Source organism: Ammospiza nelsoni, chromosome 18 (genome assembly GCF_027579445.1).
Source record: "Ammospiza nelsoni isolate bAmmNel1 chromosome 18, bAmmNel1.pri, whole genome shotgun sequence".
NCBI classification, from domain to species: domain Eukaryota; kingdom Metazoa; phylum Chordata; class Aves; order Passeriformes; family Passerellidae; genus Ammospiza; species Ammospiza nelsoni.
In genome coordinates, this window is record NC_080650.1 from 5582120 (window position 1) to 5598850 (window position 16731).

The 16731-nt window shown below is 43.1% G+C and overlaps 1 protein-coding gene across 1 annotated transcript in view; it reads left to right on the forward strand.

Moving 5' to 3' along the window:
- Positions 1–34: 34 nt before the first annotated feature.
- Positions 35–16731, forward strand: part of EP400 (E1A binding protein p400) — a 47795-nt gene continuing 31098 nt past the window's right edge. Inside the window, exons 1-12 of the mRNA XM_059484963.1 lie at positions 35–116; positions 2042–3391; positions 5498–5608; positions 9195–9285; positions 10517–10902; positions 11388–11693; positions 11841–12026; positions 13371–13511; positions 13619–13697; positions 13974–14020; positions 15044–15101; positions 15785–15874. Of these exons, the coding sequence (XP_059340946.1) occupies positions 2069–3391; positions 5498–5608; positions 9195–9285; positions 10517–10902; positions 11388–11693; positions 11841–12026; positions 13371–13511; positions 13619–13697; positions 13974–14020; positions 15044–15101; positions 15785–15874 (2818 nt within the window). The 5' untranslated portion in view covers positions 35–116; positions 2042–2068. The remainder of the gene's footprint in view (positions 117–2041; positions 3392–5497; positions 5609–9194; positions 9286–10516; positions 10903–11387; positions 11694–11840; positions 12027–13370; positions 13512–13618; positions 13698–13973; positions 14021–15043; positions 15102–15784; positions 15875–16731) is intronic.

Below are 16731 nucleotides of genomic sequence, written 5' to 3' on the forward strand. Positions count from 1 at the left end.
GGCCCGCGGGTGGCGGCGCAGGCGCGGCGGGACGCGGTTTGTCTCCTGCCGGCGCTGGTAGCGGCGCCCCCGCCCGCGCTTCCTGCCCGCAGCGAATGGAACCCGCGGCGCCCGCGGTAAGTGCGGCCCGCGGGGCCCGCCCGGGCCCGGCTGCGCGCCCCGCTCCGCCCCGAACGGCCCCCGCCGGCCCCGCCGCCGCACCGGGGGAGGCCGCGGAGAGACGGGCCCGCCCGGCGCGGGGCGGGGGACGCGGGGCGGGCAGGGCCGGGCCGGGCCGGGGGAGCGCGGCCCCGGCGGAGGAGCCCCGGGCGGGGGGAGCTCCCGCGGAGCGGCGGCGGCGGGGCCGGGCTTCGCCCCCGGTCGGGCGGGCCCGACGCGCTGCTCGCACACAAAAGGCGATCCCTGCTTCGGGACCTCCCTTATCGGCCTGTAATTAATTAAGTGTTTTCACTGCGGCCGTAAGTGTTGGTGAGGTGCGGGTAATTAAAATAATAAGACCTTGTTACTGGTGATATCTTTTGAATCTTAATGATTTCGTATGGGCGCTGTGAAATAACCACAATACCTCGAAGAATTGCAGTATTGTTAAATCTTTTAGAAAAGCGGCCTGTAAGGAGTGCAGCTTTTTCCTCTTCCCGCTCTACGGAGCTCGTTCGCTCAGGTTGGAGCTCCGGAGAGTGGGAGAGCCGAGACCCGGTGCGGAAAGCTGAGACTCGCCGGGTGAGCCGCGGTGCGGGACAGTCGAGACCCGCCGGGTGAACCCCGGTGCGGAAAGCTGAGACCCGCCGGGTGAACCCCGGTGCGGGGCAGTCGAGCCCCGGTGCGGGAGAGGCGGAACGCGGCCGGAGGAGCCGCTGTGCCCGCTGCGCTCCGCGGTACCCCTGGCACGGGAGGTCCCCGGTTCTCGGTCCTCTGTCGCTGCTGGCACGCGTGTGACAGCGCTGCTTTGCTCCACCTTCCCGGACAGCCGCCTCTCTCCCGGGGCAAGGAAGGGAATCTCCATCCGCAGGGCTTGGACGGATGGCTGCAGGCAGCGCTGGCTGTGATGTGCTCCGTGCCTGGGCGGCGGGAGAGCCGGCGGCTGCATCCCAGCAGCGCTGCCGTGCCGGGGTGCTGCTGCCTGTTGCCGCCTGCGACCGACTTGGAGTTAGGAACACAAAGGAGTGGCAGCATGTTTGTGTGTGTTTGGCCTGAAATGCTAAAAGTGAAAGTGTTGCTTTCAAAAGAGGGGAGAGATTTTGAAAGGGAAAAAAAACCCCATCAGGTTTTGTTTTCTCTTGATGCTATTTCTGTGTGACTCCCAGCCCTGAATCTACCTGTCAGTGCAAGTCATTGGAATTTTTGTTCGTTCTGGTTTTGTATTTCAATTACAGACATTTTGGTATTTCTGGGTAGCTTGACCCAATAAACAGTATTTGAAATGAAATGCAGATTTGGTTAATTTTCATCTCTTGTTGTGTTCTGAAGGACAAAAAAGCAACGTTAAGGATCAAGTACAGTAGTTTTACATACATTTAGATGACTTGGCCTTCAGTAGCTAGAACAATAAAGTTGAATAGTCTGTCCATTTTCTTAGTTTTAGTTGCTGTTGAAACAATGGACTATACATTTTAGCAATTAAATTTACGATAACTTCGCATTAAGAGTTTAAAACACTGAAACATTGGTAATAATGAAGATGAAAAAAGAGTAGATGCCTTTGATGCTGGAGACTATTGTTTCTTGAAGTTCCACAGCAAGAGAAAAAGTCCTGTTCGTTCTTTTTCTTTTTATTATTATTTGAAGTCATTCTGCCTAGCCAAGGGGAATACAACATTTGTAAGACTATTCAATAGTAGTATTAGCTAAAGAAATTCATGAGGGATTTAATTGAGATTTGGCTGTGCTGAGGGTTTTGGATAATTTGAAACATTTTAAGTAACTGCAAAACCAGGATAACAGAGTTCTTACTGTAACTAATCTTTCTAGTTGTAACTATATAGTTTCAGTTGCAGAAGAGTTTTTACATTCCCTGAATGTCTGTTTTTGTGTATTTCTTTAGACACTGTAAAACCTTAGATCAGTGAGAATGCACCATGGCAATGGCCCTCAGAATGCCCAGCGCCAGCTGCAGAGATCCAGGTCCTTCACGGGCAGCGAGGGAGAAGAGCAACAGGCGAATCTACCCCAGTCCCCCGCTGCCTCCTTCGCTCCCTCCGCGAGCCCCTCGGCGCCGCAGTCGCCCAGTTACCAGATCCAGCAGTTCATCATGAGCCGGAGCCCCGTGGCCGGGCAGAACGTGAACATCACCCTGCAGAACGTGGGCCCGGTGGCCTCGGGCAACCAGCAGATCACGCTCACCCCGCTGCCGCTGCCAAACCCCACGTCCCCCAGCTTTCAGTTCAGCCCCCAGCAGAGGCGCTTCGAGCATGGCTCCCCCTCGTACATCCAGGTCACCTCTCCGCTGCCCCAGCAGGTGCAGTCGCAGAGCCCCACCCAGCCCAACCCGGTGCCGGTGCAGGCGCTGCCCAACGTCCGCGCCGGCACCCCCGGGCCCGGCCTGGGCATGTGCAGCCAGAGCCCCACCAGAGGCTTTGTTGATGCCAGCGTGCTGGTGAGGCAGATCAGCCTGAGCCCTTCCAACGGCGGCCACTTTGTGTACCAGGAAGGACCGGGGATAGCGCAGATTGCTCAAGGAGCTGCTGCCCAAGTGCAGCTGCCATCGTCCGGCCCGCCCGGCACCGTGAGGGAGCGCCGGCTCTCGCAGCCGCACTCGCAGTCCGGGGGCACCATCCACCACCTCGGCCCTCAGAGCCCCGTGGCCAGCGGGGCAAACATGCAATCCTTGACCAGCCCAGGCCACATCACGACGACCAGCTTGCCACCCCAAATCAGCAATATTATCCAGGGGCAGCTAATGCAGCAGCAGCAGCAAGTGCTTCAAGGGCAGCAGCTGAGTAGACCCATTGGATTTGACAGGACTTCTGGTGGATTGATAGCAGGAGTTGGAGGACCGAGCGCGTTTGGAATGACATCACCTCCTCCTTCCACGAGTCCTTCACGGGCCACCGTGCCACAGGGGCTGTCGAGTCTTCCTCTCACTCCTACAGCTAGCACAGCAGTGAAAAAACAGCCCAAAAAGTTGGAGGAGATTCCTCCTGCCAACCAAGAAACTGCTCAAATGAGAAAGCTATGTTTGGATCATCACCACAAGCAGATGGAAATTCTTAAGGAAACTTTTAAGGAGTGTTTGATTGAACTGTTTTTCCTGCAACATCTTCAAGGGAATATGATGGACTTTTTAGCTTTTAAGAAGAAGCATTGTGTTCCTCTGCAAGCATACCTGAGGCAAAATGACTTGGATCTGGAGGAGGAAGAAGAGGAAGAACAATCTGAGGTCATCAATGATGAGGTAAGAAACTTTTTTGGAATAAAATCATAGATGAAGTTGTAGCACTGGGATTGTGAAGTATTAAAGAATGGGACAGGACATGAAAAGTATTTTTGCTTGGTGAAGTATGGCAGTTTTTAATAAAATAGTTGGCCTGAAAGAATGCAATTCTGCTGGGTAGTGTGATTCAATGGGTTGGTTTGAGTGTGCTGTTAGATTTTTGGATTGAAAATAAAAGCATAGAGAGGGAGCTTTAACTGTCCTAGCTGCACACAAATAAAGATGGTAGAAGTGTGGAAATGGTTTTAAGCTCTTGGAATGGTTATGACTAGTAATCATAGTTTGAATTTCACTTAGCTAGACTTGGACAAACCAAAAAAGAATGAGCAAAAGCATTACAAGAAGTTAACCTGACTCATGTGAGTTCTAATCATAGATGTTATTGAAGTTCAGTGTTGCTGCAGCCAACAAAAAAAGTGAATTAATCTAATTAGTGAGGGAGAACATGTGTAAAGGTCCACAGTCATATATTGCATTATTCAGAGTGTCCTGGAGCTCTGTGTGTGAGCTGCTGTTTAAAGGATTTACAACCAGCCCTTACAGATTGAACATTGACAAGTTCACTTTGTTACTTATGCGAAGGTTTAAATCACTAACTTGAATTCACTGCTTATTGATGGCAAAGAACTTGAGAGAGGCTTGCCAGAAACAGATGCTGTGCAGCTTTTCCTGCACTTTTGTACCCATCTGTGGGTGCTGGAGCACTGGTCTGGTGCAGAGCCTGCCCACAAGCCAACTTGGCAAGTGGTTGCAGCAGGGTAGATAGAATTGATGCCCCTGCACCACTTGGCACTCATAAATATCTTCTAAAATTTGTGAATTATGTAGCTGCCAGTTTGTAGAGGAACCAATATTATGTAAAGAACCTTGTGTTGCTTTGAATACCCTTTGGAAATGAGTGCCTTCTCTCAAATTTAATGGCTCTTAGGTATGAATCATTAGCAATCATACCTTCAGTTGGAATTAGTGGGAAATTTTAACAGAATAATGGCTGAAGTTTAATTTGTTCAGCACTTTGTTGTATAAGCTTCTTAATTAGGTAGAATATATTTCTGCTTGTGACAGTTACAGACAATTTTGAAGGAATCATTACTTTATATAGTAACATAAAAGCTAGCCTGTTACTGTAATTTATTGACAATGGATATTCAGTATTTTTTTTTCACCTGGTTTGTGTTTTGTCAAATTGTTTAGGTGTTCTTGTTGGGTTGCGTGTTTGTCAGCTGAAATAACCAGGTATTTTTAACTACCATCTGCACACTTTGAGGGATCTTTAGTGGGTGTAAATGGTACAGGTTCCTTCAAGTCAGTGGTGCTGTACACTTTAAATTTAGAGTTCAGTCTCTGCCCCGTGGTGTTTTGGGTTGAGAATTTGCTGTACTTCGCTGCCTTCTCGTGGTGGATCCTCTTTTGTTTGTGGAAGCTTCTTGTCCCTGTAACTGCTGGAGAATTTTGCCAAGTGCAACAGCTGAAGTCTTTATGTGTTTTCAAGCAATGAATCCTTCTGAAAGATTAAGACACCTTTTGAGTATGTTCTTTCTTTGTATTTTGTTGTCGTGTTCTGTTTTATTTCCCCCTCCCCTCTATCACTTTCTGCTAAAGCAACGCGCTTCATCCCCTGCCTGGAAGGTTGATTTCTTTGGGAATTGGAGGGGAGAGTGAATGGTGGCTGCGCTCATTGCTTAAATAAATGTTGAAGCTCTCTTACGTTCAAACTGTCTGTCATGCTAATTTGTTGTCTGTTAGCAGCAGCAATCATTCAGTTTAAAGCACACTTTTATGTTAACTGGATTTAAGAAAACGTTTCCAGTGACAGAAGTCACAATAAAGAGTCACAATAAACAGTCAAGGCTGTGCTCTGTTCTGCTATTAAAAGTAAGACAGAACTCTAAAAATGGGCTGTGCTCAAAACAAGCTGTACTGGTGGTGGTTTAGTTATTATCCCCTCTTCAGTGAGGTGCCATCAGTACCAAAGGAGTGTGTTGAACATTTTAAAAAAAGAAAAACTTCTAAAAAGAAAATGATTCTCCCTTCTTTTTTTTTTTTTTCCCAAAATATTTCTCTCAGGTAAAGGTTGTGACAGGAAAGGATGGGCAGACTGGTACTCCTGTCGCTATAGCAACCCAGCTTCCTCCAAATGTTTCTGCTGCTTTTTCATCCCAGCAGCAACCATTTCAGGTACTTTTCAATGGTTCTAAAATGTAGTTTCATCCCAGATTTTTTTTCTTCATTCAGATTTGATATTTCTTAGATGAATTAGAATTTTCCCAAGAGCCCATCCCTTATCATCTAAACAAAACCAAAAAACCTCTGCAGTCTTCAAATGCATCAGTATAACTGAAGCCTTGAGGAAGTTAAAGCTTTGTCTCCAGGTTGCTGGCTTATTGCATTAACTTTCAGCTTGAATGTTTTCACTTTGGTTTGTTTGTCTTTGTATCCCTAATGCATTTGGTTCATTTGTGCATTCTGCGTAGTGATGATATGGATTCTTTGTCTGTGGCATTGTAATTGTGGATTTCTTCTAAAATTCTTTTCTTTTTTTTTCTTCCCCTTATGTATTAAAGGTTTTGAGTGTGGCTACAGAAGGTTTTGGATTTGCCTTCCCTGAAATGTGTTAAACAACAGTACTAATCCTCTGGCACAATTTGTTTTAAATAATTAACTGCTTTCCATTAGCTCTGCCATAAATGTTGGAAAGAAGAAACAGAAGTGCTAATTTTTATTATAAAAGTTATTTTTAACAAATTTTTTTTCTTTTTTCATGAGGAATGCTGGAGAAAGCCAAGAAATAAATGTGATAATCAGTTAAAATGTTTGTGACATACTGATGATACAGCTTTTCAGTTCAGTGTGGTTTTATGCAGCTGCCTTCAACTCTGTTACCCAGACATCACTACATATATACCCTGAGAAGTAATATGCCCTAATTCCATCTGCAACTAAAATATTTACCTTTTAGCTCAATGATATGCTTAGCAGGTGTGGCAGGGTGAATGACTCTGCTGTACCACAGCAGCTGTACAGGCTGTGCTGCCTTTATGTGGCCTGTGGAAATGGAAAGTGAAATGAAATACAGGATGGGTTGTGTTCCTGTGTGGAACAAATGGGATGTTCCTGTGATATTGTACAAAGGAGTTGTGCAGCAAAGGGGATTGCACTGAGAGCTCTTAGGGCCAATACTGACATGTCCTGGAAGCCTCCTTATGTGGTCAGGCTCCATTTAAGCTGTTTAAAATGCCTAATATTATATCAGGTTATTTATTGTGTGATTAGGGTTACCACCAAGCTGTAGCTGCAGCAGTGGTGATACTTCTGAAGGTATTGTACCATGCAGTTTCAGGGAAACTGGTTCATGCTAAAAATGCACAAAACTCTCTGTGTGGTACTGACCTCTCAGCACAAACTGCTAACAGAAAGTTGCATTTCTTTCCATCAGTCTTGCTCTTTGCAACTATTTATGGAGAAATAATGTGTCCCAATCAGCATCACCATTCAAATCCCAGTGCAGAAGGGCAGTGCTCAGAGTGATTATTGTGTGCATGCTGCATAATCATGACCTCGGGACAGCTACATTATTTTAATTAAAGTTGGGACAGTTTTAGTCTAATATTATTGGTATGTGACTGCAATTTATGAAAACATAACATGTCTGCTCTCTGAAGAGTCTGGCCTAAATGCAGACAGCTGGGAGGCATATTCTTAAGAAAATGTCAGCCAAAAATCCTAAAGTGGAGATACAGCCTGAAACTGTGAGTATGCAGTCGTCCAGAGGGAGAGAGCAGGTGAAATAAATGGCATTTAATGTGGAGTTTGAAGAATAAAATTTCTTCAACTGATGTCCTAGCAGCATCTGAGACAAATGGGACATAAACTGAATTTGTTAGTCAATTTAGTAGCATTTAAATAATCAATTCTTGTTGCTTATTTTGAAAATTCTGTGAATGCCCAGGTCTATGATGCTCTGCCAGACACTGGCTGTTGGACCTGAAATATGCTGCATGTCTACCTTGTGACAACACAAATATTTGAAAACTTAATCCCTATTGGGTGTGAAATGGCAGTGAACTGTGCATATGAATCAGAGACATTTAAAACCAGAATTTACATCTTAAGGCTGTATCTGTATGAAGTGGCTGCAAATGCCCTCAGAGCAGCAAGGACATAAAGTATTATTAATTCACAGCTATTGATTGAGCCTGAGGGGCATGAGATATATTCAGCTCAAAAAGAAGTATTTGAAGCCCAGTCATTGTAGGTGATGTTGGCTGTGATTATTAACAGCATGCAGTGAAGCACTGGAGATGCAGGATGTCACTGCTGGGATTTATTTCAATACAGATTGGTGTTTACCTCTGTGGGTTTAATTTAAATTGGTAAAATTTTGGTAAAAATCAGAGGAGAAAATACATGTGAATAAAGTAAAAAAAAAAAAAAAGGAAATTACTGCCTTTTGTGTTGTCATCAAAAAATTTCACAACATTTGCAAACCCTTACTACACCTCAACATGTTTAAGGCTCTCACCCTTAGAAAAGTACACTTTGAGAACTAGAGTGCTAAATGAATTCATTTCCCAGGATGCAGAGACTGCCATACATAGTCTGTCTTTGTATTTTCTGATGGAATCTCTTATGACAGTTTTTGGGATAGCCCTTATTTTTCTCATATTAAGTTTCACAGTAAAATATTTGGTACAGCATAACCAAATACTGAGGAGAATTTAAAAATTACTTGGAAACTCACTGAAAGGAATTGGACTTGCACAGACACTGATGGACATTAATAAATACTTGCCAGTATACTGAGGGCCCAAAGAGCATTAAAATTGTCATATACCCAAATTTGTTTGCTTCAGTAATCCTGTATGTGAGCCTGTCACCTGTGCTTGATGCTGAAAGGATTCTCTGGGACAGGTTCTTGCCATCATTGTTGATATTAAATGTAGTGATTTAAAAATAAAGTTTGAATGCACTGTGTAATCTTACTGAAGCTAAATTCCAGCTTGCTGAATCAGAGCCCAGTGATTCCTTTTGCATCTCAATATCAACAGAACTCTTCCAGGCCTGTTAATTCATAGTTTGTGTGCTGTTTATCCTCAGACAAAATGGATAGTAATTTCTGGTGAGCTCTGATGTCACCTTAGCCTTAGGGCAATATTGTTTCTCCTCACTGAGTTTATTCATGAGACTCATTTTGTCAGCTGTGCAAACAGGTACAAGTCCAGCATCTGGAAAACTGGAACTGGAACTTGTGTACCTTGGCTGAGTTCATTATTCCATCTTCCTAGCTTTTTCCTGAAATATTTCAATGGCAACTCTCACAAAGCTCTATCCTGAGAGAGCTGGAGACTCAAATTAACTATTTTCAGGACAAGGATGAATTTGTGTTACTGATGTTTTACACGGATATAATACACTAATGAAAATTTCCATTAATTAAAAAAAAAAAAAAACCAAAAAATACTGGGCAAGTTTGTTTTTTTACATATCCCATTTTCCTGAATTTGGTATCACTTAACAAAATGTAGGTGTCATTATATATAAACAACCTAATCACTGTAAAATTAAAACTCAACAAAGAGTGTTTGTGCATTGTGGATAACTAAAACGTCATAGCAGATAATGAATGAGTCTTGTTTCCTTTGTTGTACAGCTGTTCTGAAGGACTTTTTCTGTGCTGGCCTCCTTAGATCTGCTTATAAATTCTCTCCTGGTGTCAGACCATCTGCAGATTGAACCTCTGTGATTTGTTTTCTTTTCCCTGTAGCAAACGCATACAGGGACTCCGGTGACGGGGACTGTGAGCACCATAGAGATTGAAGCTTTTAAGAGACAGCAGCAGGCCCTTGCACCAGCAGGTATGTTCCACAGGCACAATTTCACTTCCATCCTCTTTTTTTTTCCACACAGTGATCGGAGCCCACTGTTCAAAAACACATTTTTGCCTCACCTTGGGAATCACCAGATCCTTAGGACTATCTACTGTGTGACTGGTGCTGTGGGAAGAGTGCACTCCACTCCCAGTAGATAGGCCTGGATTTGGCAGGCATGGAGACATGGTTAGGTTGATTGTTCTGGCTGAGAAGATTGGAGATGGCCAACTTGAAGTCAGAGGGACTCTGGCCCTGGAGCATGTTCTTCATCAATGCTACACATGTACAGTAGTTGTAGCTTTCGGAGCTGACGGTGGAGTCATGTGTAGTAGTTTGCTTTGTAAAACTGAACCCATTCCATTATACCATGCCATAAATGGAATTTGAATATCACAGATTCGTCTAAGAGACCACGAATTGAAGTGGGCCGTCATGGGATGGTTTTTCAGCACCCGGGTGTGGCTTCAGGAGTTCCTCTTCAACAGCTAATGCCAACGGCACAAGGTACTGTGTCACCACATGCCAGCTGCACATTAATTTCACAAGGAGATGTTGGTGATGGAACTAGAAACTTTGGCTTCTGGCCTGCCAAGATCCTAGTCCCACCACACACTTCTCCATGTAAATTAATACTTGGTATGCAATGCCTGGTTCGTTTAAGGAGCTGAGTGACGGGCTCCAAAGGTGCATGTGGGCATGGAAATACGTCACAGGTGCTGATGCAAAATGGCCAGTCTGAGAATTCTGGAACTGAACCAATGATTTATGACAAGGAAACCATCTAATTGGAACATCACGACAAATTTTTATTCATTAGTCATGCCAAGCTTTAGAATATGTGTTAGAGTGAATGTGTTCTTAGAAAGACTAAGTAGTGTTTAGACTTCATGCTGGTATTTTAGGTTAAACTCCATTAGTTCACCACTCCTTTTTTTTTTGAGTATACGAAATTTAGAAGACCTATAATGACATGCTCTTTTTTAGTTGCTGTGCTCCAAATTTTAGTTACAGTCCTGTGCATGAAGTACTTCGTTGTTTATTGTAATGGTGATTTATTTTGTGATTGTGATGTGGTATTTTCAAGTGATGGTGTCTTGTGGCAAAGTAAGTAACAAAACCACTCTATTCGCAGTCGATTTCCTCCTTAAATCCACAGAGACCGTCGGGCATTTGAATGTTTTAACCTCACCTGCGCGTGTTTCCTGTTGCCCTGCAGGAGGGATGCCTCCCACGCCGCAGACGGTGCAGCTGACGGGGCAGAAGCAGAGCCAGCAGCAGTACGACCCCTCCAAGGGCCCCCCGGTGCAGAACGCGGCCAGCCTGCACACGCCGCCGCCGCAGCTGCCCGCGCGCCTGCAGCCCGCCAGCGTCCCCGTGGCGTCACTGCCCGCCACCCTGCAGCTCCCACAGCAGCAGCAGCAGCCCCAGCTGGTGGAGCCTCCAGCCCAGCCCCAGATCCAGGTGAAGATCCAGCCCCAGAGCGTGCCCCTGACGGCCGCCCCGCTTCCAGCGCCGCTGCAGCAGCAGGTGCCACCGGCCATCCACGTGCAGGGACAGGCGCCCGGCCAAGTGTCACAGCCACAAGCTGCCATACAGCAGCAGGTATGGGGTGAACATGGATGGGTTTGTTTCCGTGGCCAGTAAAACCTTAGAATGCTATCTTCATCTCTTAATTCCACTGGACAATTAAATCCTTTCCTTGTAGAAATGTAGGTGTGTCGCCTTGTTCTTCTAAAGTTCTTCTAAGCCTCCTGATGTTTACATTTTTGTAATACAGTTTCTCATGCGCTTTTCATGTAAATAATAATTGCTTTGCATTCCTTTCTGGAGGAAGAGAAAATGTTAGTTTGGCCAGTGTGGTTGGAGAAGTAGCAATTCGTCCTCCAATCCATGCTCACTTCTAGAATTCTATAAATATCAAAGTCCAGAAATAAATGCACCTTTTTTGCCTTGTGTCGTTCATTTTGCGTTGTTTTGCGACACAGGTGCACATTTGTTACTAAGTTAAAGTCTCCATTATGTTCTGCTCTAGTGTAGATTAAGTATTGAATCCTTACTCATCAGTAACCAGTGTGTTTCTTGGGCAGACTGTGACTCTGACACGGCCATCTGCAGATCCTGCTCAGAGTTCTCAGCGTCTTGCAGCAAATCCACTGCCACCTACCTCATCCATCGCCCCAGCGGCGATCCCAGGCACAGCACCACCTTCTCCATACCCAGTGCAAACAAACAGGACCTCTCCAGCCACCACCAAGTCCCTGTCTCCTATTGCATCCAAGCCTCCTGGCTTAGCAGTAGCAGCAGCAGCACCTAAAACACAAAGTCCAGCTCAGAATGCAGCGGTGTTGCCACAGGAAAACTCTCAAGACAAGCTGGCTGAGCAAGTCAAGCTGGTAAGATATATTCTGTGTGATGCTTTTACACTTTTATTTTCCTGTCAATTAATTTCATATAGTGGGAGAATTACTATTTTTCCTCTGATTCTATGACTTCAGGTGCATTCTGCAGCTTCATTGTAAGTCTCTGTACTTCTTTTCAAGGAAAATCAAATCCACCAGCGGATAGCAGAACTGAGAAAGGAAGGTTTATGGTCCCCCAGGCGACTGCCTAAACTCCAAGAGGCTCCAAGACCAAAATCCCACTGGGATTATTTGCTGGAAGAAATGCAGTGGATGGCAACTGATTTTGCCCAGGAGAGAAAATGGAAGATGGCAACTGCTAAGAAGGTACATCAGAACCATTTTATAACTCAGAGCAATAAGTGTTTACATCACTCAGTTTGGTAGCAAAGCTATTGAGGTATTTTTTGCTACAGATAGAAGCAAAAGAAAGATGAGGCACTAACTTTTACCTCAAATGAGAAGTTTTGTTGTCAGTTTTGCATATGGCACCTGAGACAGACAAGATAATTGTACACATTGTGGATGCAAATAACAGTTTGTGGATTTTATTCCTCTGGAGATCAAATAGCTTTTTTAGGAGCCTACTGGGTTATATTTAAATAAAAACTGGAGCTGTCATGCCTGTCTCACAAATGAGTTATTTCCAGCCAATAAAGAGTAAATACAGAATTTTGTAAATAGCTTCCACTGGATGTGGTTGTCTGTCTAGTTATTTTTTCTTAATCTCCCAGAAAAATAAGAGTAAAGACAGTAGTGGAAACATGGTAGAGAAGTGTTTCCACAGGAGGAGAGAGCAGCAGAGCAGGAATGCAGTAGTGCAATGAAAATTTCTATGGTGTGAGATGAAATATTTAAAATCTGTTAATTTACAATAAGCAAAGGTTTTCTATGGATACCAGCAATGTTGCATCTTTTTTTTTTTTGATACATTTATGACCAATTTAGGGTAATGAACAGAGCAACTGAAGGTCATTAGTTTAAATTGCCATGTTGTTTTCTATTGTATATTCTGAAATGATGGAAACTCAGAAGCAAAGTATTGAAATAAGCGTATTGTTTTGTACAATAAATATCTGCATTTTGAATATAATTTAAATCTGGACTTGCATTTGTGGCCAATGGTAGGTTTTTAAGAATAGGAGAAACAGGAAGGGCAAATGTGAAATGATCCTTCCCCTGGCACTTTGCTTCAAACTTCTGGAAGTCAATGTTTTAGGGACCTCCTGAGCTAAAGGTTGCAATCAAGTCAGTCTTAGCAGCCATTGACTGATCTTTCACTCATGTATGTACACTCTTTTTGAACTCATTTTAACTTTGGTCTCTGACATTTTGTGGTGTGATTTCTGTGACTTCATATGTGCTGTCTGAAAAAAAAAGTTTTCTTTTGTGTGTTTGCTGTTAATTTCAGTGGAATTTTTTCCTAATTTTCGTATTCAGAGAGTGAATTAAGAGTTTCCTACCTGATTGCTTAGTTATAGTTGCATTTTTTTTCCTTTGAATTTCATGTCTGTTGCTTTATTGGCATGGTAAGAATTAGAAATACTGGAGGTAAGTGCTATGTGTGTAAAGCTATGGTCAACATCTGGCTGCTGATAACCACTATAATCTTAAGAAATGCAATGAAATGTATTTTGAGGTAACCTAATTCAGTATTTCATGGTATTTTAGATGGTAAGAACTGTGGCTCGTTACCATGAAGAAAAGAAACTTAACGAAGAGCGAGCTAAAAGGGAGGAACAGAACAAACTGAGGAGGATTGCAGCATCCATTGCTAGAGAAATAGAGTATTTCTGGTCTAATATTGAGCAGGTAAAGTACCCACTCACTTAGACTTGTGCAACTTGTGGTGGTTTTTTCATCTTCAGGAGTTTATTTGTAAAATAAAAGTGATTTATTAGACTTGCTTTACATTTCAGGTTGTTGAAATTAAACTGCAAATTGAATTTCAAGAGAAGAGGAAAAAAGCTTTGAATTTAAAGAGATTTTCAAGAAAAGGTAATTGCATTCCATTTCATAAGAAATATAGTCTGAATTTTGATGGTACTGTTTTATATAATTTCACTCAGTGCAGGTTAATCTCAGTGGTAAAATTGTGAGTTGCTAATAATGGGTTGTGAATAGATCTGAATAATGATTTATGGGTTTTTATGGTTTTGTGTTAGATTTTGTTAATACTTCTTGTGTTTTCCTTTGAATACATTTAAAAGTTCATGTGAGAAGTGTAAAATTGCTAGATGATGAATACATACATCAAGTGTAATAATTTTCCAGGTAAGGATGCAAAGGAAGACCTTTATTTGGAAAAAGAAAGTGAAATGGTAAGTTTTTATTTTTTGAAAAAACCATCAAATTGGTTTAAATGTGACTACATATGTGAAAGAGTTTTGATAAAGGTGATTTTTTAAAAATATATGGTGATGATAAGAAGATTTCACTATAGTTACTTACGAATGAACATTCAGTCACAAGCACAAGTATAATTTTGCTTTTCTGGTTAGGAAGGGGATTGTGGTTGGCACATGTCCTTAGTGGCTGTGAATCATTCATTCTGAGATGGAAGACCAAAAAAATACAAATTAATTGCCAGACTTGGGCAAGAGGTTCATTTACAGTAGCCAGGGGTAGACTTGGTGGGGCATGAAATGTGTTTTCAGATGTTCAGCAGAGATTTATCTGCTGAGAGATGAAGGTGTGTGGTACAGAATGGATCAAACTGAATGAAACTTGGATATCTTTTTCCCTGGATAAAATGTGTGCTAAGGACTCATTGGTTGTGTCTGTGCAATTGGAAAAAAATGGACTAGGGATCTGAGGCCCTGAGCCATCTGTTGAGGCACAGCTGATGCCCATGTGCTGGAATACTCCCCCTCTACCAAGCAGAGTGCCTGCATCTGAATTTCCTGCTAGGAACAAGCCTTAGCATGTGTTATCAGCCAAACTGAGGCCCAGCACTGGCTGTGAGAGTTAATTGGCACAGGCTAAACAATTCTACAGAGTGCACTGGACAGCTGAGACAATTATAGGCCTGTGCATATCTCTTTTTTATTGACTAGTGAAAAAATTTAGTCCTTGAGCCAGTCTGGCTAAAAGTTTTGTACCACAGCTGGACCTGAATAATTTGACCCATGAGCAGTGCAAGTGGCAGACTGCACACTCCCATCAATTCAGAATTAGAATTTCTGGTTTGGCATGACCAGGGAAGTGCTAATAGGTGTTAAATGTCTATCAGCAAATGCTTTTGGGACTGCAAGGCATGTTTTGTTATTTTTAAAAAACTAACAAAACCCCCTGCTTATCTTTTGTTTTCTCTGATTTTAAATATTACAATTATTTAATGCTAGGGGGGTTCATCATCTGGAAGGAAAAGAAAGGCAAGCACATCTTTGACTGATGAGGAGGGTAAGTAATTTCCCAAAAATTTGCATTCATAGCATAGTACATAAGTTGAATATTAAACCCACAGGTTTTCAGTCTGTTACTGTGTGGGTGCAGTGCTCTTCATGAACCGAATATCAACCTTCATCTTTTTCTTAGAGATATTAGGCAGTCAATTAAATAGTAAATTATCCCTAAAAGAGCTCTAGTGAAAATCTGAAAACAACATTTTCCTTGAAATGATACTGCTGTCATTATTGATGGATTTTAATTCTTTCTGTCCTCATTACTTCATTTGTCAGGCCTTACTAATGGTCTTGAAGCTCTTTTGAGGATTTTAGACTGAAATACCCATCTGCTTTGGGTCCTTTCTTGTTGGTGACCACTCTGTCATGTTCCTGACAAAGGAACTCCCCTGTTCAAAGCCTCAGAACAACCTGTGGGGAACAATGTCAATCAACACTTAAATGCTTTCTGTCCTGAGGCAGAAGTGCTTCTCTCCTGTTCATTTACCTTTCAAATACTGCATATAGTTGCTTTCAGATTATCTTGTTTTCCATACATATTTAATTCTTTTTAAATCCCGCAGGCTTAAATTATTCTGCAGACTTAGAATATTCTGTGCTCATTCACTTCAGGGGACTAGAATTACAAGCCTCCTGAATTATTGTATAATTTACCCAAGATTTGCATTTGTTTTCTTGCAGTTGAAGATGAAGAAGAAACAATTGAAGAGCAAGAAGCTAAAGAGGGAAACATAAACCATCAAACTGAATTGTCTAATCTAGCCAAAGAAGGTAGGCACGTGGCTTGGTTCTTCTCTGGGCTGGGCTCTGAAACAACAGCTGGAAACACACAGCACTTGTTATATTTGTAAAGAGGATTAGAGGTGGGAGACTGCATTCAGATGTTCAGTCCTGTGTAGTCTGTGTTTAGTTTTTTCTGTTTGGAAAACTGCAGCAGTTTATGGAGTGATGATCTGCACTTTATAAAGCAGTCCTGGTTATCACACAGGGTGGCTGGAGCAAAAGCAGTTCTCTAGTGAAGCACTGCATTAAAACCTTCCACCAAGACTCTCAGCCCAAGTTCTAGGAGTGCATGATGAACACTTAACACCAGGGCTGGATCAGATTGAACATGGACACTTTATCAACTGGCTTGAGTATCCCAGAAGGGTTTTGTGACTGACTTGGTAGCTCCAAAGTGGCACTTAAGTGCTGATCTTGAAGGGAGGTTATAAATATTTGAATATAAGGTGCTTTTAGGGACAGTGCTCTGGCTAGCAGCTCTCTCTCATTAGCAATGTGATTGCTGTGCTGAGCTTGATGTGTGCAAAGTAGCCCACAGAGATGTATCACTTAGCCTGGTAAAAGCAGATTTTCAGAGGCAGGCTGCCCATGAGGCTGAGCGTGCCTGGTGATGAAAATGCCATTTCCAGGTCTGTGTGTTTGCTCTGTTTGGCAGCTTAGTGGCTGCACTGAACTGGCCAGTTGGAGGGATTATAACCCTTGGCCAGTCAGCCAGGTTCCTAATGAGAATATTTGCTGATTGATTGGCCACTGCCAGTATGTACATTCCTGCTTTAGCAGCTCAGACAAGGGATCCTGGAGTTACAGCTCAGATTTGAAACTTCTGAAGTGTTGCATTGTCAAAC